Source organism: Vulpes lagopus, chromosome 8, assembly GCF_018345385.1.
Source record: "Vulpes lagopus strain Blue_001 chromosome 8, ASM1834538v1, whole genome shotgun sequence".
NCBI classification, from domain to species: Eukaryota; Metazoa; Chordata; class Mammalia; order Carnivora; family Canidae; genus Vulpes; species Vulpes lagopus.
This window is the reverse complement of record NC_054831.1, coordinates 68642702-68665631: the sequence shown is the minus strand read 5'-3', so window position 1 is coordinate 68665631 and position 22930 is coordinate 68642702. Positions and strand designations below refer to the sequence as shown.

General features: G+C 39.1%; 1 protein-coding gene across 3 annotated transcripts in view; it reads right to left on the bottom strand.

Moving 5' to 3' along the window:
• ST8SIA6 (ST8 alpha-N-acetyl-neuraminide alpha-2,8-sialyltransferase 6) overlaps positions 1-22382 on the bottom strand; it is a 221314-nt gene extending 198932 nt beyond the window's left edge. For all 3 annotated transcript variants that reach the window (XM_041764896.1, XM_041764898.1, XM_041764900.1), the window contains exons 1-2: positions 22197-22382; positions 10689-10766 (exon numbers count right to left, since the gene is read on the bottom strand). In XM_041764896.1, the coding sequence (XP_041620830.1) occupies positions 10689-10696 (8 nt within the window). In that variant the 5' untranslated portion in view covers positions 10697-10766; positions 22197-22382. The remainder of the gene's footprint in view (positions 1-10688; positions 10767-22196) is intronic.
• Between the last annotated feature and the right edge of the window lie 548 nt (positions 22383-22930).

The window sequence follows — 22930 nt, the reverse complement described above, 5'->3', positions numbered from 1 at the left end:
ATTTTTTGTCAAGATAAAGGAAAGTCCTTTACATGCCAGAACATGAGGCCAACTACAGTACTTCTCCATTAGTATTAGACTTAGTTATTGTACTTAAATTTAGCTTGTGAAAGCATAATGCTTTGTTTTAAAAATCTGAATTAGCATTTTAATAGATAATGATATATGATCTCTAATAAGTAGGTGTAATATAAAAGTATTTAATTTATTTATATAATACCATGTGTACCATCTGGATTGAATAAAGGAGAAACAATGTGCGGTTCCTGGGTGGCTTAGCGGTTGAGCGCCTACCTTCAGCCCAGGTGTGATCCTGGAATCCTGGGATCAAGTCCCACATCAGGCTCCTCACAGGGAGCCTGCTTCTCCCTCTGCCTGTGTCTCTGCCTCTGCCTCTCTGGGTCTCTTATGAATAAAGAAATAAAATCTTTTTAAAAAAAAAAGGAAAAACAATGTGATGATTAATTTTATACATCAATGTGACTGGGCCATGGGGTGCCTAGATATTTGGTTAAACATTATTCTGGTTGTTTCTCTGAGGGTATTTTTGGATGAGACAGACATTTAAATTGATAGACTGAGTAAAGCAGGTTGCTCTCAGGCCTTGTGCAATCAGTTGCAGACCTGAATAGAACAAAAAAGCTGACTTTCCCCCAAGTAAGGGAGACTTCCTTCTGCCCGATGAAGCAGTCTCCAAACTAAAACATTAGCTTCCTTCCTGCCTTTGGATTCAAACTGAAACTCTTCCTGGGTCTAAGTCTGCCAGCCTTCAGACCAGAGACATACCTTTGCTTCTCCTGGTTCTCGGGCCTTTGGACTCAGCCTGGAACTACACCATCAGTTCTCCTGGACTTTGAGTGTGCTGACTCACCCGGCAGGTCTTGGGACTTGCCAGCCTTCATAATCACATAAACCAATTCCTTATAATAAATCCCTTTTTATATATACACACATCTTTTTGTCCTCTTTCTCTGGAGAATCTTCATCCATAGAGGTACCAGTGAAACTAGTAAGGCTGGAGATATAGCAAATATGGGTGATAATAGTGCACCTAGTAAAAGTGCCATCCTCAGCTGCTTCTAGGCAACACAGAGGCACCACGAACACAGGGAGGGTTTGGAGAGGGACCGGACTGCTTTATGCAATTTAAAAGCACAAACCAATGGGGGGAAAAAAATCTCTAATGTAACTTAATTCATTAAGTGTCCTAGGGAAGTTTGGGTTCCCTCCGTAAAATATATCCTAGCTTAATAAATTTTAGTTATCTCACTTTTGACTATAACCTCAGTGACTCAATTATTTTAATTGGAAAAGGCTAACAGACCAGAGATTTGTGACTAAATTCCTGCTTATATTGTCTCCCCTCAAGGTCACATTTTCAAACTTGACTGTAAGAAATAGCTGAGAAGCTATAAATGCTGACTCCTGGATTCATCCCCTGATGATCCTAATTCAATAGGCCTGAGGTGGGGCCAGGAGTCACTCATTCAACAAGTTCATGAGAGTTTCGGGTGCTGATGCCCACAGAGCCCAGCCTGGAAAACACTGAAGCAGGCTGGTGGTAACTATTCTTTAAAACTGCCACACATAGGATATTGGGATACTTGATGGTAAACAAAATAGCCTTCTGGAAAATACGTAAAGCTGAGTGATGGAGTTCGTAGCATTCTTAATTTACTTTTATACTTTTCTGGACTTCCTGACATTTGTGTAGAGGTGCAGGATTTTAAAGTCAGGAAGCCGCATTTGAAAAACCATAGGTATGTGCTGTCTTGTTTTAAGCATCTGGGTTTCATTGTGGGTCCACTCACACGAAAAACGAAACACTGCAACTTTTTTGAAGGCAAAGACACTAAAATGTCAGAAGTGGCTCTAGCCCTTGGGAGACAGTAACATTTTTTGGTTCTTCCTTCACCTTTTGGCACTCCATTCACTTTTTGGTGGCAGAGCATTAACTTTATTATTTTTTAAAGATTTTACTTATTTATTCATGAAAGACACACAAAGAGAGAGGCAGAGATGCAGGCAGAGGAAGAAGCAGGCTCCTCGAGGGGAGCCTGATGCAGGACTCGATCCCAGGACCCCGGGATCACACCCTGAGCCAAAGGCAGACGCTCAACCACTGAGCCACCCAAGTGTCCCTAACTTTATTTTTAAGATACAATAAAGCTGTTTTCTATTCCAAGAGTTCTCTTCTCTTCTCAAACCACTTCACAAAGCAGTTGACAGTTGGGACAGAAATAAAGGCATGTCTCCATCATAATTCCCGCTCATTGGAAATAAAGTGAGGAAAACCATGAAGTGAGGAAAACCATGAAGGCTGCAAAATCATTTATTTTTGTGCATCTCCAATCTCTCCCTCTGTTATTTTCTCTCTCTTACTCTGGTATTAGTTCCACCACTAGATCCCAGATATTCAAGCCCATGGTGTCTCCCCACTTTTAAATCTCATACTCCTATCCAAGCAGAGTCATGATGAGCATGCTGTCCTTGTCACCTTGAACTTATTCACACTCTCAGGAGCCCCTTGGGCCCAGAGAAAATTTACCTGTCCTGCCCCCTTACCTCCTCACGGCCTTGTTTCCTTAGGTAGAAATAATGAGGGGCCCCGAATGTCACCCCTCTGATCCCCAGCACTCACAGCCTGGCCATGATGTCAGCCCTGAGACCACAGTGTTAATCCCATTTTACCTTTGTCTCTAGTTTAATCTGAGAGTAATTCCAGGCTCCCCGGTCACACTTTACTTTTTTTTTTTTTTTTTTAAACAATTTTATTCATCTATTCATGAGAGAGGCAGAGACAGGCAGAGACAGGCAGAGGGAGAAGCAGGCTCCCCAAGGGAGCCTGATGCAGGACTCGATCCCAGGATCCCAGGAATGACCTGAGCCAAAGGCAGACGCTCAACCACTGAGCCACCCAGGTGCCCCTACTCTGTATTTTAATAATCCTACAGTTCTGCACAGCCCTCTGCTGGCCTCCTCTCCTGCTCCACGTTCTCTCCTAAAACCCCTGCCACTGTGCTCTTCAGAACTTATGGTCCATTCATGGTGATCTGCAGTTAGTTTCTTTGATGTAACTATCATAACTGTTTTGGGGAGCCCCGAACTATGCCCATAGAAGATGGTGAATTTAACTGACAAATGTGTATGTTGTGACTGCTCTACCAACTGGCTGTTCCCCCATCAAAATATGAGCAGACTATGCAATTAACTCAGTGGATGAAGGAAAGGGTCAACACAGGGTCATATGTAAACACTACCAGCAAACCAGTAATACAAGGGAATTTTCTGAATTTGATAAAATGTCCATAAAAAAACCTTGCAGCTACTATCACCTTCAGTGATAGACTATTGAATGCTCTCCTCCTATGCTGGAAACACAGTAATGGTGTCCCCTCTTATTACTTCTACTCAGTCTTATACTAGTGGTACTAGCCAGTGCAATAAGGCACAAAAAAACGAAATAAAAGCCATTAACAATTGGAAAGGAAGAATTAAACTGTTATTCACAGATAAAATGGTTTTGTACATAGAAACTATCCAAAGGAACAAACAAATTGCTAGAATTAATTGAGTTAACATGATTGTGGGATACAAGGTCAACACGAAAATCAATTGTATCAATAAACAATTGGAAAATTAAATATTTTTAAGTTACCGTTTACAATAGCATCAAATGACATTAACTACTTTTGAATAAATTTAATAAGAGATGTGTAAGACCTCAAAACTGGAAACTACAGAACATTACCAAAATAAATTACAGAAGATAAATGAAGAGATATACAATTTTCATGGAATGGAAGCCTCGCTATCCGTAGGACGTCAATTCTCCCTAAATCAATCTATAGATTCAATGTGATGCCAGGAGACTGGGAAGTGGGAGAAGGAGGAATTATATTGCTGAGAGTTTAAAAATGCACAGTCTCTTTGAAAAATCCGGTAATTTCTAATAAAGTTAAACATAGGACTACCCCATGACCTAGGAATTCTCCTCTTTGGTAAATACCCCAAAGAAACAACTAAATAGATCCACTACAAGTCTTGTCCAGAAATTTTCCTTAAAGCTTTATTCACAGAAGTTCAAAACTGGAAGCAACTCAGTTGCTCATTAACAAGAGAATGCATAAGCCAAGTATGGTAAATTCACACAATGGGATACTACACAACAATAAAAAGAATAATCAATTGAAATATGTTAGAAAATCAATGAATCTCAAAAACATTATCTATTGTGACATTAAAAAAGTACATGCTGTAAGATTTCATTTAGATGGAGTTCAAGAAGAAGCAATTCTATCTGTGCTATTAGAAACCAGACCAGTAGTTGCATCTGAATAAGTGAGCTCTGACTAGAAAGAGGCATGAGAGAATTTTCTGGAATAATGGAACTGATGTATATGTGATGTTTTATATATAATGGTCTTATATATAAATATGGTGTATTATATTATAATGTATATACACATATATATATTATGTATATAAAATTTTAAGCTGTTCACTGAAGATTTGTCCATTTATTGTATATAAATTACTAAAGTATAAAATACATATATTGCCCACACTCCTCTCCCTCCCTGCTTTATTTTTCTTTATGACATCTATCCCATTTTAACTTACTACATAATCTTTTATTTAGCTTTAGTTTTCACATTGTTTATCTCCCCTAGTAGTATGTAAGTTCTAGAAGGGCAGAGCTTTATTTGGTTCATTGCTGGATATCAACAATGAGAACATTAGTGTATAACAAGCAGTCAAAAATGTTTGTTGGAGGAATAAAAGACATCTGAATTTTTGTATCAGATACCTTATATCTCTCCTACTTTTCTTTTTCCTGTAATATGGTTTTTCCTCTCTTCTTTTTATCACTAGACTCTCAGACACTGGGTCTCCTCACAGTGCTATACCTATGTGATACCAAGAACATATGATTTTTTTAACACAGCCCCCATGACAAAATTATCTTTAAGAATATCCTGTAATGAAACAAATAATAATAATGGCCAGAAAAAAATACAGTGAAAATCTTCTTTGGAAAATCATTGTTAATAAAAGTTGAAGCAAATATTATAATTCCAACAAGGAAAAATGTAATGGATCGATCCTTTTTTTTATTATTTCTTTTTAAAGAGGGAGAGAGAGGTGATGGATGAGGGGCAGAAGGGGAGGGAAAGTGAGAATCTTAGGCAGGTTCCATGCTCAGCGCCAAACCAGAAGCAGAGCTTGATCTCACAACCCTGAGATCCTGTTCTGAGCTGAAACCAGGGGTCGGACACTTGGGTCTGATGCTTAACTGACTCAGGCGCCCGGATTGATACTTTTAAATTAGATCTTCATCTTGAAAAATAGAGGAAAACATATTCACATATTGTTCAATCTTAGTAATGAATAATAAATAACATTATAGTTTCTGTCTTAGAGTTTAACTGACTCCACCCAAACAGATCTTTTCTGCATTTTCATGCAGTAAACTGTATAGCTACATTTGCCAACCTATTTGTGCCTATAGGTGATCAAAGCACACTTTATTAGTTTCAATTTCAAGAGTTTATTTCACAACAAACAAAAGAAGTAGAAAAAGTCTGAAAGGCAAGCATAACTTTGACAGAAAATTTTAAAAATCCTTTTAAAATCTAGAAATTGCAATGCTGTCTGCCTATTGACTTCTTTGGGATAGATTCGGGCAGCTTCCAAATGTGCCTGCGGTCCAGAAATTTAAAACAAAATTAAATTTCCAAATGGTTACATGGAATGATAGATCGAAGCAATTTGATTTCTACATCTTTGTCTTTACAATCACGGCACTATAATTTTTTTATTTTCAACCCACTGTGTAAACACAAAAATTTATAGTTTTATAGGGTTTGGACACACAGACCACCGCTGAGATGGGCTGATCTGATGTATGACATGGTTACTCTCAACACAAACAGAGAGCTAAGTCCATGTGTGCCTGGGGTGATTATATAACCAGGCCTTCTCTGAATTAGTATTTGTGCAGAATCCGATACATTTTACAAAATAAGAAGTTAAACTTTTCTTCTTTGAAGGTTGCATATATATACCTTTAAAATTCCACAGTAAACCACAGCAGTGGTTTAGGACTTAGACCAACAAACGATTTTGTCCCACCCACCAGTGCAAGTGGAAAGCAGTCCAAACCTCTCATCACAAAGGTTCACTGCCCAGAACATGCAGTGCAGGAAATGGAGCAGTCCTGGGAAGGAGAATAGAATCCTAAAAGGAAGCGTCAGGAGCCTCAAGTCTGCTCAGGATGACAGTGCAGGGCAAATCCTGGTGAGACTCTGGACCTTTGCTTTGTGGAGTGCTCTGTGCGATGATTTGGCTAGAGAACATAGCATGGAATTAGAGGGAATAGTGCTTCTGATCGAGTCCAGATACTGGAGAACTCCGAAAATAAAAAAGAAGAAAACAAGTGTTGAAAATGCCTCTGTGTGCAAATAATACTAATTACCGTCATTTATGCGAGCTAATTGCCATTTTCCCTAATCCTCATACAGCATATTAACCTTGGTCCCTATTCCCACATATGTGTCAGATTAAGTTTAATTGGACAATGTGTACTTGGTCATCACAGTTTATAGCTCCCGTAGCCTAACCTAGCTTATCTGCCCATAGTTTTTTTTTTTTAAGATTATATTTATTTATTCATGAGAGACACAGAGGCCAGAGACACAGGCAGAGGGAGAAGCAGGCTCCATGCAGGGAGCCCGACGTGGGACTCGATTCTGGGTCTCCAGGATCATGACCTGGGCTGAAGGCAGGTGCTAAACCGCTGAGCCACCCAGGGATGCCCTGCCCATAGGTTTAAAGAAGTCAATGGAACATTTGTCGCCTGATTTTGTTTTCCCCCATAAAAGCTGAATTCTAGGACGCTTTGGGTTGTCCACGGTCGGGAGTCCACCGGGGCTCTCTGTGTGGCCATCCTCGCCCCTGCTGCTGAGCCTCCACCTGCTGACCCCGGCTGGCCACTTCAGGGATTCGGGAGACACCGGGTGCCGTCGTTGCGTGGCAGTCCTTGAGAAGGCAAAGCCAAGGAGCTCCGCCCTCTGCATGCCTGCATTGCTGTGCACCAACTGAGATGACCGCTTCTCCCTCACTGGGCCCTGTGTATGATACCCGGAGGTTCCAGATTGCCCCAAAATCCCGATTGCAATTTTTGGTTCCCCCAATTTTTGGTTCAGAAAATGTGGTTTTTCAGCCCAGGCCCGTGTGACTGTGCAGCTCACATCACTAGAGTGGTGTGACCTGGGACACAGGGAAGGGGGCCTGGGTGCTGTGCCAAGTGCCCTGCAGTGCTGTTTGGTGTCCAACCTGCCCTGGAGGGACAAGCGGGATGGCAGGGACAGAGGCCACGCTGCCAGGCTGTCCTGGAAGCTGGCTGCCCTCCACAGCCACGGCCCAAACCTCCGCAGGCGGACGGGGCTACGTTCAGTCAAGTGCTGCTTCCAAACAAGGACACAGGCTGGGAAACGGGCCCCTTGGGACCAAAAGCGGTGCTTCTGCTGATGCCTGTGTTAGGCCCCGCCGGCCGCTGTGACCAGTGACCGCAGGCTGGGCATCTGAAAACATGCTATATTTATTATATTCAATTCCGAAGGTCAGACGTCCACAGTGGATCAGCAAGAGGCAGGAGAGAACCTGTTTCCTCGCCTTTTCCCGCTTTTAGGGGCTGCTCCCATTCCTCGTCCTTGACATCAATGAAAAAAACTTTGTAGGCTTCGCTTCCAATGGCGATTATCTAGCTTGTGGAAGTGAGAACAACTCTCTCTACTTATACTATAAAGGACTTTCTAAGACTTTGCTAACTTTTAAGTTTGATACGGTCAAAAGTGTTCTGGATAAAGACCGAAAAGAAGATGATACAAATGAATTTGTTAGTGCTGTGTGCTGGAGGGCATTGCCAGATGGGGAGTCCAATGTGCTGATTGCTAACAGGGTACAATTAAGGTGCTGGAGTTGGTAGGAAGGGTTTACTCAAGTTAAATTGTTTTTGATGCTGCTGAAATACATCTGCAGCTGACAATGAGAGAAGATAGAAACTCATGTGATGTCTCTCCCCAAAGTCATCATGGGTTTGGGATTTGAGTATTTTTTCTTTTTTCTTTTCTTTTTCTTTTCTCCTTCACGACTTTTGGGACATTGGGAATACCCAGTGAACTCTCCACCATCAATGTAACTCTATGGACTTTGCTGCTGTTGGTGGTGTGGTTATCTAATTATTGTGATAGGGAAACAAATTCTTTTGAATAAAAATAAATAACAAAAAATAAAACTTTATTGAGCCACAGTTGAAAAAAAAAAAAAAACAGACCTGACCTCTGTTTCCACCTTCACATCTTCTCAGGTCCTCCCCCCTACTTTCCTTTGGGTGAACAGTTGTAATTATAGCAGGTTCACTTGGACAACCCAGGATATTGCAGGGCAATCTCTGTATACCAAGATGCCTAAGGTAACCACACCTGCGAAGCCCCTTTTGGCCCGTGGTAGGCAGACACAGATTCCAGCATTGGGATGTGGACATCCTGAAGGACATGGGGGGGGGATTGCCCTGCCCGCCACAATAATCAGAAAATATCAAAGCAAGGAAAAGCATGCTTTAAAAAAAAAAAAAAAGATTTTATTTATTTTTTTGAGAGAGAGCATGAATGGGGGCTGGGGGTTGGGGGAGAGAAGCAGAGAGAGAAGCAGACTCCCCACTGAGCAGGGAGCCTGATGGGAGGCTCATCTCAGGACCCCAGGATCATGACGTGGGCCGAAGGGAGACTCTTAGCTGACTGAGCCACCCAGGTGCCCCTAGGTAAAGCATTCTTGACACAGTGTTAACTAAAGCAAACTATCCAATAAAATAAAAATTTATCCAATAAAAATGCACGTGTGGAGTAAGAAATCAGGTTTAAATGTGAAAAAAGTTCCATAAAAAGAGCAGGATTGTGTGTGTGCACTTATCACTTGCCATCACTCCACCTCTAGTCAATCATTTCCTTTAATGGTATATTCTGGGGGGGGGGGGGGAAGTTGACATTTGTCAGAACACACAAAGAGAGAGATTAAAATTTTAAAAAGCAGTCTTTCCTTTATATCAACAAATAATTAAATTAGGAGTTCCATTTTCATTCCTGATTTGTAATAAAATGGAAATAAATAAATGAAGGAAAGCAAAACCCACAAATAGCCTGGTCAGGTGGAAGAGTAATTGTCACTTCAATTTCACGATTCAGTCAAGTAAACAAAGGCAGTACAGCCATTCATAATATTGAAAGAAAGGGTATATGGGAATCTAGACACCAAACCCTGTATTGATTCTTTTATTTTTTAAAGATTTCATTTATCCATTTGACAGAGAGAGAGAGCACAAGCAGGGGGAGCTGCAGAGGGAGAGGGAGAAGCAGACTCCCCGCTGAGCAGGGAGCCTAGTGTGGGGCTCCATCTTAGGCCCCGGGGATCATAACCTGAGCTAAAGGCAGATGCCCAACAACTAAGGCACCCACGCACCCCTCACCATATTGATTTTTTAGAAATTCCGTTTATAGTCTAAATTTGTTATCAACTTTTATAACAGCTTTCTTGAGCTATATTTCACATACCATAAAAAATCATATTTTTGAAGTATACAATTTGGGTTTTTGAGTCCACAAGAATAAAAGTGCAAAAATAACTACTAATTTTGGAACATTTTAATCACCCTAAAAGAAACCCCATTCTCATTAGCAGTCACTCCTCATTCCTCCCGGCCCCTGGCAATCAATCACTAGTCCACTTTCTGTCTCTATTAATTATCTATTCTGGACATTTCACATAAGTGAAATATGTGTCTTTTGTGACTGACTTCTCTTAGTATAATATTTTCAAGGTTCATCCATGTAACATGGATCAGTATTTCATTAATTTTCATGTCTTAATAATAGTCCATTGTATGGATATCCCTCATTTTATTATCCATTCATCAATTGATGAACATTTGGATCATTTCCATTTTTGGGGTATTATGCATAATGCTGTTATGAACATTCATGTACAAGATTTTGTATAGACGTAGTTTTCATTCTCTTCAGTATACACCTAGGAGTGAAACTGCTGGGTCATATGATAATGCCACGTTTAACATTCTGAAAAACCGCCAAGCTGTTTTCCAAAGTGGCTGCACCATTTTACAACCTTACCAGCAGTGTTCAATTTCTAGACATCCTCGTCAATACTTGTTATGATTAGACTTGTTTTTAAAATTCTATCAACCTTAGTGGGTCTGAACTGGCATCTCATTGTGGTTTTGATTTTCCCTAATCATAATGCTACTGAAACATCTCTGCATGTACTTATTGGCCATTTGGATGGCCTCTTGGGAGAAATGTCTAATCAAATCCTCTCCATTATTGTGAGTTCTTTGTCCTTTTATTGTTGAATTGTAAGACTTCTTTATATATTCCGGACACAAGTGCTTCATCAGATGTATTGCAAATATTTTTCCCATTCTGTGAGCATGTTAATTTTTCAAAACTAAACACACTTTAGGCAAGTGTGACTATAACAATGCCAGAAAACTTACTCTGGATATTATTCTTTTTACATTGATATTTTTCTCTCTATTCCTTTCTTTCCTGTCTAAAGTTCAATGTTAGCATTCAGAAGTTATTTAACATGTAATTGTCAAAGACAAATATTACCTTGACATGGAATCGTGGAGCTCCTTTCTGAGACACTTGTTCTTTTTATCTTGCACTGCAGTTTTTATTTCTTTGTATCTGTAACCATCCAGAGAGAGAGAGAGAGAGAGAGAGAGAGAGAGAGAATGAGGGAGAGAAAGATCTTTATTTAATAAATGCTCTCATCTTGTCTGTTACTCATAAAATCGAAGATTATGCCCCATCTTGCAGCTCTAGGTAGTCCCCAAGGGTCGCTCTGTCAAAATTCCGAACAACTAAGGATGAACTTCTTGCTCTATTAGGGCTGCTTTTTCTTCTGCTGCTGCTGTCAGTATCTGCTGCTGTGCTTTGTAAACATGAAAGTCTTTTTAGGAGCCATAATCCTTCACCGAGCAAGTGATAATCTCTGTCTAGGCCATCTCAAAATTTTAATAACCCAGAAGTTTGTATTACAAGGAACATTAACCAAAATACTTGTCCTGGAATAGAATTATCCCAGTTACTACTTTCTTTTTTTTCTTTTCTTTCTTTCTTTCTTTCTGTCTTTCTTTTCTTTCTTTTTTCTTTTTTTCTTTTTTTCTTTTCTTTTTTTTTGGCTTTGCCCATTATATGTCTGTCTATCTTCAGACATGCTATCAAATCAGGTCACTTGTTTTTTTCATGGGCTTTTCCTATGACAAGATAACTATAATATGACCTGAGATCTTTATTCTACTGTTAGTGCTTTTTCAGTCTCTGGGTCTTTGTTCAAACCTAAACTGTTAGCATTTAAGGTCCTCTCTCAATACTCTTAAAAGACATTTTGATAAAATGGTTTCCATAGCAAGATATATCCTCCCTGCCAGGTGGGAGTTATGTTCATCCTTTGGTGATCATGCAGCATGAAGTGTAGTATTTGATAAGGCCAAGGAAGAGTCTTCTCTGTTGAAAAATTACTGCAAAAGCCTTAGGTTAAATTTCTCATTTGTTATTAGGAATTGTAAGGGCATATATTTGTTTTTAGGAAAAAAATACCCTGACAGACTACATACTTGATTCCATTGTCATTTCTTTATACTCAACTCTAATTCACATAAAATTATCAGGAAGTTCTTTTCTGGCTTGTGAATTTGGTTAGCTAAATTATTATTATTTTTAAAGATTTTATTTATTTATTCATGAAGACACAGAAAGAGAGAGGGGGGGCGGGGGGCAGAGACACAGGCAGAAGGAGAAGCAAGCTCCATGCAGGGAGCCCAACGTGGCACTCAATCCCAGGACTCCAGGATCACGCCCTGGGCCAAAAGGCAGGCACCAAACTGCTGAGCCACCCAGGGATCCCAGTTAGCTAAATTATTAATGAGATAACTAAGTGGATTATTGGACATCTACATAGTGAATACTATATACCTAGTATATGTCAGAACCATTAGTAACATGCAATTATGCTCATTAAGAAAGCAGGATTTAGTAGGTTCGTTTTGATAGCCATTATATAAATGAAGAAGCTTTTCAGGCATTGAAAGGATATACATGAAACTAATATAACATTGTAGGTTAACTATACTGGAATTAGAATGTGATAAAAAAAAAAACATTGAAAGGAAATACACCAAAGTATTAATGTCCTTGAGAGTATCTGTGTTTTCTTTGTCAGTAATTTCCAAGTGTTCTGCAAAAGCAGTTTTCATTGATTCAAAGATGCCTCCTTTCACACGTTAACAGCTCCAGGATTGGGATGCACTTTACAATCACTCTCCACCAGGCAGCACTTGTGACATAATTGTCATGGTCTGTGTATAAATATCCAAACTGTAGACTACTGAGTGCCTGCAGTTTGGAAGACCATCCCAGAGTCAAGAACACTCTTTTAAGCAATGTGGCATTGATAACACTCTTGTTCTCACAGAGGACGATATCACGTGGAAAACACAAACTTTGATGATCTTGTGTCAAAAATCATTTAGAGGAATTGCACTATAAGTGAAGAAGTTTTAGTATTATCTTAACCAATTTATTTTGCTTATATTTCTTTGTTCATTCTTAGGTATGCACAAGAGGGATATATGATTTTTTTAAAAATCTGCAAAAAGTAGCCTAGAAGAATCTATTATAAAAAGTCTTTTTGTTTTATTTTTTTAATATTTTATTTTATTTGAGAGAGTAAGCAAGAGAGTGACAGCATGAGTGGGGTGGAGGGGCAGAGGGAAAGGGAGAAGCAAACTCCCCACTGAGCAGGAAGCCCCATGGGTGGCTCCATCTCAGGATCCCTGGGGCCATGACCTGAGCCCAAGGCAGACACTTAACCAATTGACCCACCCAGGCATCCCCCCAAAATGCCATTCATTCATTCATTCATTCATTCATTCATTCATTCATTTATGAGAGACACAGAGAGAGAGAGAGAGGGAAGCAGAGACACAGGCAGAGGGAGAAGCAGGCTCCGCACAGGGAGCCTGATGTGGGACTCAGTCCTGGGACTCCAGGATCACACCCTGGGCTGAAGGTGGCGCTAAACCGCTGAGCTAACCGGGCTGCCCTAAACAGTGGTTCAATGAAATGGAAATTTATTTCTCTGTAGGTAACTATCTGTAGGTAAGCGATCTGGGGCTGCTACAGTCACTGTGTGACAAGGTCACCTACAGATTTTGGCTATTTTAATCTTGTTACCTCTCTGCCCCTAGGGTGTTCCTCTCTACATGGCTCACTATCACCTTCATGTGCCAGGAAGCAGGAGAAAGGAAGGTGAGCAAAGAAGTATGTCTTCCAACCAGCAAAGATAGAGCCCAGGTACATGGGCCTGAATTAGGCACACAGACCCACGCAGGAGCTGCAAGGGAGGCTGAGAAATGTCTATTTTCTATATTAAGGATCAGCAAACATTTTTCTGTAAAGGGCCAGGTAGTAAATATTTTAGCCACATAACATCTCCATTGCATTTTCTTCCTCCTTCTCCTCTCTCTCCACCCTCCTTCCCTCCTTCTCCTCCTCCTCCTCTTCTTCTCAACAATTCCTTTGTGATGGTTAAGTTTACTTGTCAACAGGACTGAGGGTGTAAGTGATGCCCAGACAGTTGGTGAAACATGACTCCTGGGCGTGTCTGTGAGGGTGTTTGTAAAAGAGATTAGCATTTGATTCAGTAGACTGCGTAAAGAAGGCTTGGGGAGCATCATCCAAACTTAGTGGCCCAAATGGAACAAAAAGGCAAAGGAAGGGCAAACTCTTCCTCTCCCTTTTTGAGCTGCAACTCCATATTTTCCTGTCCTCAAGCAACAGAGTTCCTGGTTCTTAGGCCTCTAACTCAGACTGAATTATGCTATCAGCTCTGCTGGTTCTCCAGGTTGCACGTGGCAGATGGTGGGGCTTCTCAGTCGCCATATTCATGTGAGCCAACTCATATCTGTATACTTCTCCAGAGAACCCCAACCAAAACACAACTGTGAAAACATTCTTAGCTTGTAGGACATATGAAGACAGACAACAGGCTGAATAATTTGGCCTATGCCAAACCCTGTTCCAGACAGTCACATGCATAGCTGCAAACTTGAGTTCCATTACTGTGGATTGGGGGGGCGGGGGCTTGGGGGTGAAAATGTATTGCAGAATAACTAGCTATTTCTGTCATAGCATATTTTAATGTTACAGTGTTTGTAAAAATTTAAGACTACCACTTATTTGAAATAATAAGGGAGCTGCTCAGAACATCAGTTTAAAAGGCAAATACAAAGTTTATTGAATATTTTAAAGCTCTACAGACAAAAATTAAACATGGAAAGAAACTTGGGAGTAAATTAACTAAAAACATTAATATTAACTCTCTTTGGTTGATTTGCTTCTGTGTTATTTCATATAATTTATCTTCCTATTTGTCTGAATTGTGACAATTTTATTATAATGTGTACATATGACCATTTAAGTGCAATTTTATTTTATTTTTTTAATAATAAATTTATTTTTTATTGGTGTTCAATTTCAAGTGCAATTTTTTAAAGAATAAAAAGTCAATCATTTAAAACTATCCATTCATATATAAGAATAAATCCATAGTTTTCATCTAACGTGATTCATGTCATTGTGATGTATTTAAAATGCAATATCTGGTAAAATTTCAGAGCTGGAAGCCACCATATATAATATATATTATGTATACTTATATATGTTATATAAAATTTTTAAGTTTTCAACAGTTTAGTACTAGAGAAAGGTGACTTTTATTCTTTAGTTACTATGTGCAGAAATTAGATGTAATTTCTCATCACTGGTTTGAAGGCAAAATGCTCAATAATGAAGGAAAGAATATTCTAGTCAGTGGTTCTCAACAAAAATCCACTCCAAGCTTTCTGGGGGACACAGAGGGAGAACAGCTTAAATTGGCATGGAATTGGGGATCACTGCTGACACGTTATTGGTGGGAATCCAGGAGGCTGGAACTCCTCCAGTTCAGGGAGAGTCCTCTCTCATCAGGTGGGATCCTATGTTTCATGTGACTTTCATGTAGATTAAAACCCACTGATAACTACCTGAGCTTAGAACTTAACTCAGATTTATATGAAAACCAAATAATGTCTTTGCACACTTTTATACACTGAATTTCCTAGAAAAGTAATTACCATATTTGAGGGAAACTTAGAATTCGTTTGTTTTGGAACTTTGCCAAGAGTTGGTCACCATTTTAGAAAATCCTATCACTGATAGAAGCACTGCATATATAAGTTGAGTCACAAATGCAAAACTCCCGAATCCTCTACCTTTGTAGCTATCACACTCATGGTGAATTTGCCTAGCAGGGCAAGCATCTGATCTCCATGAACTTTTCTGGCATAGTCATGCCCATGCATTTATGTATGAGATGCATAATATTTAAATTATTATCTTTTTATTTGTTTTGATCTTCTGATCTAACATAGAAAACTTATAAACTGAGATTGGTTTTAGATAAGCTTATGGGTCCCTGATTGAAACCCTCAAAAAATTTGAAGATTATTGGCAAGGATAGCCCAAAGCTAATGATTTTTATTTCTGTGGAATTTATGCCTACCAGTTTGACCTGGGCTGTTATGTTACTGCTTTCAACTGGAGGATTGTCCGAGTTGGAAGATCCAAGGTGGTTTCACTCCCCTGACTGGCAGGTGGTGCTTCCTGTGGGCTGGAGGACTTTGATTCTCTACCACATAGTTTCTCACCCTCCTCCACATTCAAGCAACTTCATCACATGTCTTAGGGTACTGTTCCCAAAGAATGAAGGCAGAAACTGTAGGGCCTCTTGCAACCTATGACCCAGAACTCAGCATCACTTCTGCTACATTTTTCTGGTGAAAGCTAACAGGTTAGCCCAGATGCAAAGCCAGTGGGTAGAGGTAGGAAGATGGTGTATAAAAAGACTCTACTTCTGTAAAGGAGGAATGGGAACATCACAACACACAGGCAGATGCATACTAGGATGGCTCAACTGTGTAGCTATTAAACAATCTTTTCAGCAGACTGCCTCTCCTCTACTGTTCTGCCCACCACCGTGTGGTGTATTCTACACCCACTGCCTCATGGCAGATGGCCTCTCCTCTGCTCTCTTGTGGTGTATTCAATACATTTCTTAATTATTTTTAATTTCTAAAAATTAATAATAAAAATTTCTTATTTAATTGCCTTAATTTAAAAAAAGATAAAAACAAAACAAACCCCCTCCCCCAATATATTCAAATATTTTTTCTTGCATCCAACTCTTCCTATTGGTCCTTGGTCTTCAATCAAACTAAATACAATAAGAGGTTCCTGGGTGGCTCAGTTAGCTGAGTGACTAACTCTTAGTTTCAGCTCAGTTCATGATCTCAGGGTTGTGAGGTTGAGCCCATGATGGCTCTGTGCTGGGTGTAGAGTCTGCTTAAGATTCTCTCTCTCCCTTTCTGTCTGCTCTTTCCTTTCCCTCTCTTAAAAAAAAAACATACAAAATAAGGCAAATCTCTTTTTCAAATAACAGCTGTTCAACTGTTTGAAGAGAGCTATAATATGACTTCTAAGTCTTCTCTTCCTTTGTTCTTTTTGCCATTTCTCAACTTAACTTGTTGCCTTTATTCTAGAATTATAGAATAAACCAGAGCAAATATTTCTACTTTTCATTGACATCTGAATACATTCAGTAAAGAATCTTAAGTATAGAACTCAGTGAAGGGTTACATCTATTTATATTTATTCAACCTTCACCCAGATCAAGATATAAAACACTTCCAGCACACTAGAGGCTCTCGCATGCTCTCCCAAGCCAATCTTCTGTTCCTAACAGTGCCAACCACAATTCTGATACCTTTCATCATGAGTGGCTTTGTCTGTTCTTGAACTTCACATAAATAAGATCATACTGTATTTATTCTTTTGTATCTGACATTGAACTCAACATAATGTCTACAAGCATCATCCATGTTGTGGGTAGCAGTAGTTCATTCTTTGACATTACCTCATTGAATTGTATATTCTATGAATACCTCACACTTTATTCATCCATTCCTGTTAATGGATACCAGGTTGTTTCCAATCTAAGACTCCTGTAAACAAAGTTGCTGGAAATATAGCTGTATGTATTTTTTTTGATAGACATATACATTCATTTCTCTTGAGTACATAGTCAAGAACCTTTAGAAAATACTGCCTGCCACTTTTACAAAGAGGTTACCAATCTAAACTCCTGCCAGCAGTGGACAAAATAGAGAGCCCAGAAATAAACCCACGCCTAAGCGGTCAATTAATTTTTGACAAAGGAACCACAAAAATACAATGGAGAAAGGATAATCTCTTCAATAATGGGGCTGGGAAAACTGAACATCTACATGCAAAAGAATTAAACTAGGCCACTGTCTTATACAAACGGATTAAAGACTTGATTGTTAACACTTGAAAACATAAAACACCTAGAAGAAGACATAGGTGGTAAGCTCATTGAAATCAGTCTTGCTATTGAATTTTTGGATCCAAAGCTCATTGAAATCAGTCTTGCTATTGAATTTTTGATTCCAAAAACTAGGGCAACAAAAGCAAATGTAAACTAAAAAGATCCTGCACTGCAAGGAAAACCATCAAGAAAAGGAGAAGGCAACCTACTGAATGGGAGAAAATATCTGCAAACCATATACCCAATAAAGGTTTAATATCTAAAATATATAAAGAAGCAAACAACTAAGTAGGAAAAAAACCCAAACAATCCGATTAAAAAATAGGCAGATGATCTAAATAGACATTTTTCAAAGACAACGTTCAGATGGCCCACAAGCACATGAAAAGATGGTCAACATCACTGATCATCAGGAGTCAATGCAAGTCAAAATCACAATGAGCTATCACCTCATACTGTCAGAATGGCTAAAATAAGAAAGACAAGAAATAATAAGTGTTGGCAAGGATGTGGAGGAAGAAGAACCCTCATGCACTGTTGGTGGGAAAGTAAATAGGTGCAGTCACTGTGGAAAACAGTATGAAAGGTCCTCAAAATATCAACAATAGGACTGCCATATGATGCAACAATTCCACCTCTGGATATTTATTCAAATAAAGTGGAGCCACTAATTTGAAAAGTTATATGTCCCCCATGTGCATTGCAGCATTATGTACAGATAGCCAAGACATGGAAATAACCTAAGTGTTCATCCACAGATGATTGGATAAAGAAGATGTTTTGTGTGTGTGTGTGTGTGTGTGTGTGTGTGTGTGCAGAGAGAGAGAGAGAAAGAGAGAGAATATTACTCCACTACAAAGAAGGAAATCTTGCTATCATGACAACATGGATGGACCTAGAGAATATTATGCTAAGTGAACGAAGTCAGGAAGAAAAAGACAAATACTGTACGATTTCACTTATATGTCGAATTTAAGAAAAGAACAAATGAACAAACCAAAACAATCAGAAAACCAAAACTCACAGAGAACAGATTGGTAATTACCAGAAGAGAAGGGGTTGGGCATGGGTGAAATGGGTGATTGAGGTAATTTGTATGGTGATGGATGGTAAGTAGATTTGTTGTGGTAATCACTACTTAGCGTATACGAATAATGAATTATTATGTATATACCTGAAACTAATATAGTGTTATGTTCCAGTTTTACCTCAGTTTAAAAAAAGTGTTTTCAAATGGCCTAGAAAATGTTTGTGATTCATATAGAAGCAGTAGAAGTTATGTCACATGTTAAATTAACCATTAGGGAGTATAATTCCAATTTTTTCTGTTGGTCCATATGACTTAACCTTTATCTCTATTTGTATCCTTAGATGTTCAGTAGGAATATTTGCGACCTATTAGATTTGGCCAAGAAGAAAAAAAACTAAGACTATGTACTCTAAATCACAAGATGAATATAAATTATTATCTGATTAAAAATGAATGACTTGCAGCCAGGTTGCTTTCTCTGTGCTGACATTTGACATTTCTAAAACTACCTTGGAGGAGCCTTTTGGTACCTTAAAAAAAAACCAGCAATCTAACTCAAAAGTGTGAAGTTGCAAACCCCATTATTTTAAGAGCATGATCCTAATATAGTAGCACAAAACCTTACCTTTCCTTTTCAGTGACACAGCTGTCATCTTAGCTTTGACCATGGCTGTTAATTTAGTCTATGACTACTTCAATTCCAGCTGAGCAAAAGAAACTGTAGTTCATTAAAATCCATTTCTCAATTCAAATCACTGCCAACCATACAAGCTGTCCCAGCAATTAAGGAAATGTAAAGTGATCCCCCACAGAGAGGAATGAAGTCAAGTCAGAAGCTAGGCCAACAAATCATTTTCTCCTTACAGCTTCCCAGAAAAGCTTTGGCAGGGGATATGACCAGACCATGAACTAGAAAAAATAGATGAAGGTTTGTTTGTATCATGCCTCTATATATTCACCACACGAAAGGATTTTTTTCCAGACTCTACTAGATTCTGGATTCTGTCCAGATTCCATATACTTCCAATAACTCTGCTGCAATCGAGTTTTATATTATCAAGAAATCTGGAGAGTCTTAAGAATGATCACAACATTGGATAGATCAAGTCCCCAGTGCTTTATTTCTGAATTCCCTTCATTATAAATGCAAATAACTCTCAAGCAGCTATAATTCTCCTTTATAATGCATTCTCATAACTGAACTATAAATTTCTTCGCACTTGAAGTAATTTTTTTGTCTTTCAGCATAAGAAAATATGAATTCTGCAAACAATTTTTGCAGTGTTTATTTTAAAAGTCATTTATTCTATGTTTTCTTGAAAAAAATTCTTTTATTAAACACTACAATGCTATCATCCTGATAGCTTTTTTTTTTGCATTTAATTTTAATACCTCTCTAGGTTGTTTGCTTGATTTGTTTTAGAAACCTTGTTTAAATCACATGTTAATAATCAAAAACAAAGTTGTGCTCTATCAAGTCTGTCCATTCAGAAACTGCTTGTAATCCATGAAGTCAATACAGAAATGTAGAATCATGATTACATGAACCCCAAACAGTTTACCAGCTACTACATCTGTCCCAAACCCCACAGTTTCTCAATACTTCTTCCCTTTGTCCTTCCTTACCTCTCATTTTTCCTGCCACAGACACACATACATCCCTACACACTCCTCTGTTCTTTGAAAGATTTAAATCAGCCCAATAAGATTACATGCAGAAAATTAAGTGGTTGATGTCTTCTTTCATCCTACACACCACCACCCCTATCTCTGATTATCTTTCAACTACCTACTGTGCTGAATTGCCACAAAAATAAACATGCAGACCAATGGAATAAAACACAAAGCCCAAAATAGATCCTACTCTATATGGATTTCTATGGTTCCAAACAATAGAAACATCACAAAGGAAAACGTAAGGTTTGTGTCCACTGAAGTACTTGCGTCCCCTGGGGAGGCGGTGTAGGAAACCTATAACCACAAGACACAATGGAGAGGAAAGGAAATTGCGGTAAAACCAATAGAATGAAGATAAATATCTGTACCAGATAAACAGCTCTTTCAGATGTATCAAAAAAAAATCTCAAATTCCATAGACACAAAAATGTGCATCTTAGGAACCAATATTAAGACAGCTCTGGAGTACCATTATATATGTATTAAATTAGTGTCAGAAAACATTTTATAAATGCTAGTGAGGCCAGAATAAAATGGTAAAGTTACTAGCACTGAATATTAGTATAAACTTCTGGAAAGGTAACATGATGAAAAAAATGCATCCAGAATTATTAAAACATTCATACCATTGAACTCAGTAATGCAATTTATCAATATTTGTTCTAAGAAAATAATTCAATAGAAGCAAAAACTATCTGCTGAAATGTGTTCACTTCAGAATTATTCCTACAATAAAGCAACTGTAGAATTATTAGAAAACAGTGTAACTGATGAAAATACTATCTGCTATGAGGTAATCACTGCAGGCTTACTTACGGTGGTAGAAAAGGAAAAGCCTAGAGCCAGATTAATAGCCCAAAAGGGCAAATGATGTAAATAATCAGTTCCATGAAGTATGATACCACTATCTCAAATGATAATTATAACTGTTATGCATAGATCTAAAAATGCTATCAGCAAAAGATTATGTGATTATAAATGTATGAAATTATAGAGTGGACTTAGGGGCTTTTCCTGCAATTTTTCTTTGGTTTTTAAAAATATCATTTAAAAATAAAAATGGGGGGGATCCCTGGGTGGCGCAGCGGTTTGGCGCCTGCCTTTGGCCCAGGGCGCGATCCTGGAGACCCGGGATCGAATCCCACATCAGGCTCCCGGTGCATGGAGCCTGCTTCTCCCTCCGCCTGTGTCTCTGCCTCTCTCTCTCTCTCTGTGACTATCATAAATAAATAAAAAATTTAAAAAAATAAAAATAAAAATAAAAAAAATAAAAATAAAAATAAAAATGGGGACCCTTTGTAAACTAGGTCCTAAGAGCCTTACAGGGAAAGCAAATTTTCCTTTGAGAAGTAGGAAAGTTCTTGACCGACTTCTTTTGTCTTCTTCTTGGGCCCCAGTGTCTTTCACAATTGGTTCTGACAATATAACTAATGGAAACCAGTGAATAATACCACTGTCACATCTGGCCCATGAAAAGTTCCCACATGTGAATCTCTGTTCTCTGGGGCTCTAGCTTGGTACAGACAGGCACACTGACTCGGGAAAGCCACATGTGACACGTGGCACAGCCGTGAGCTAGAAGGAGCCTAGGTCCTCGAGTCACTGTTGGCAGCAAGTTGCATACCGATCCATTTTTGGCTTGACAGCAAACTGCTGAGACTTTGACTATATTGGTCAGGGTAGCCAGCTTTAGCACCTCCTGAGTTTCAGTGTGAGGATTTCTAATTAGTTTTAGCAAGGAATTAGTAGGAAAGTTGGAGCTCCGGCAGGCAGAAATTCCGAGTCAGAACTTTTTAGCTCCCGTGCAGATAATCCTAGTTCTATTCTCCCTCCTTCATTGAAAACTGTTTCATTTTGTCATGTGTCATCACTCTTCCTTCTGTTTAGATATTTTTCCCCCACCTAATCAAACACTCAAAATTTTTGGTGTTAACATGTCAACAAGCATTTGAAAATATCCTACCCCGTATCCTCAGGAAGAAGGAACGTTAGCGCTTGGCCACTCTGAGGCCAGGGGGAGCAGGTGGGTGCTCAGCAGACAGAGGTGAGTTATCTGGCCCGAAGCTCAAGCAGAAGAAGCGGACGTCTGAGAACATACGGCCATGGGATGCCTCCACAGGCCAAAGTTTAGTCACTGTGTCTCTTGTGGTTCAAAGAGTTTAAATGTCAGTGTGCTTATGATCAGTCAGTTGGCAGGTCAGATGAGAAACTGCCGCCCTGCTCCAAAGGTTGGGAATTTCTCTAGGGATCTTGTAATTGTAGTTCAAGGCTGCTTGCCCTCAGACAGGGGGAGGGGAGGGCCTTATGCAGCTGGCAAGATGATTCAAGTGCCTTTATGGGGCGCCTGGGTGGCTCCGTGGTTAAGCGGCCGACTCTTGACTTCCACTCAGGTCATGATCTCAGGGTCTGGGAGGGGAATGTGCTTGAGATTCTCTCTCTCTCTCTCTCTCTCTCTCTCTCTCTCTGCCCCTCCCTCCGCTTGCTCTCACACTCTCTAAAATAATAAAAAAAAATTTTTCAAAGATGATTTAAGTGCCTTTAAAAAGGAGTCAACAATGAAAAATACGAACTCTTAAGCAGGAAAAAAATGTTTGTTTTTTTTTAATTTTAAAAGTCACAAGTTGTACCATGAACTTTACCTGATACAAATAAAACAGAAGCGTATAACTTCTAGTTCATGATTAACTTTTCAATTCA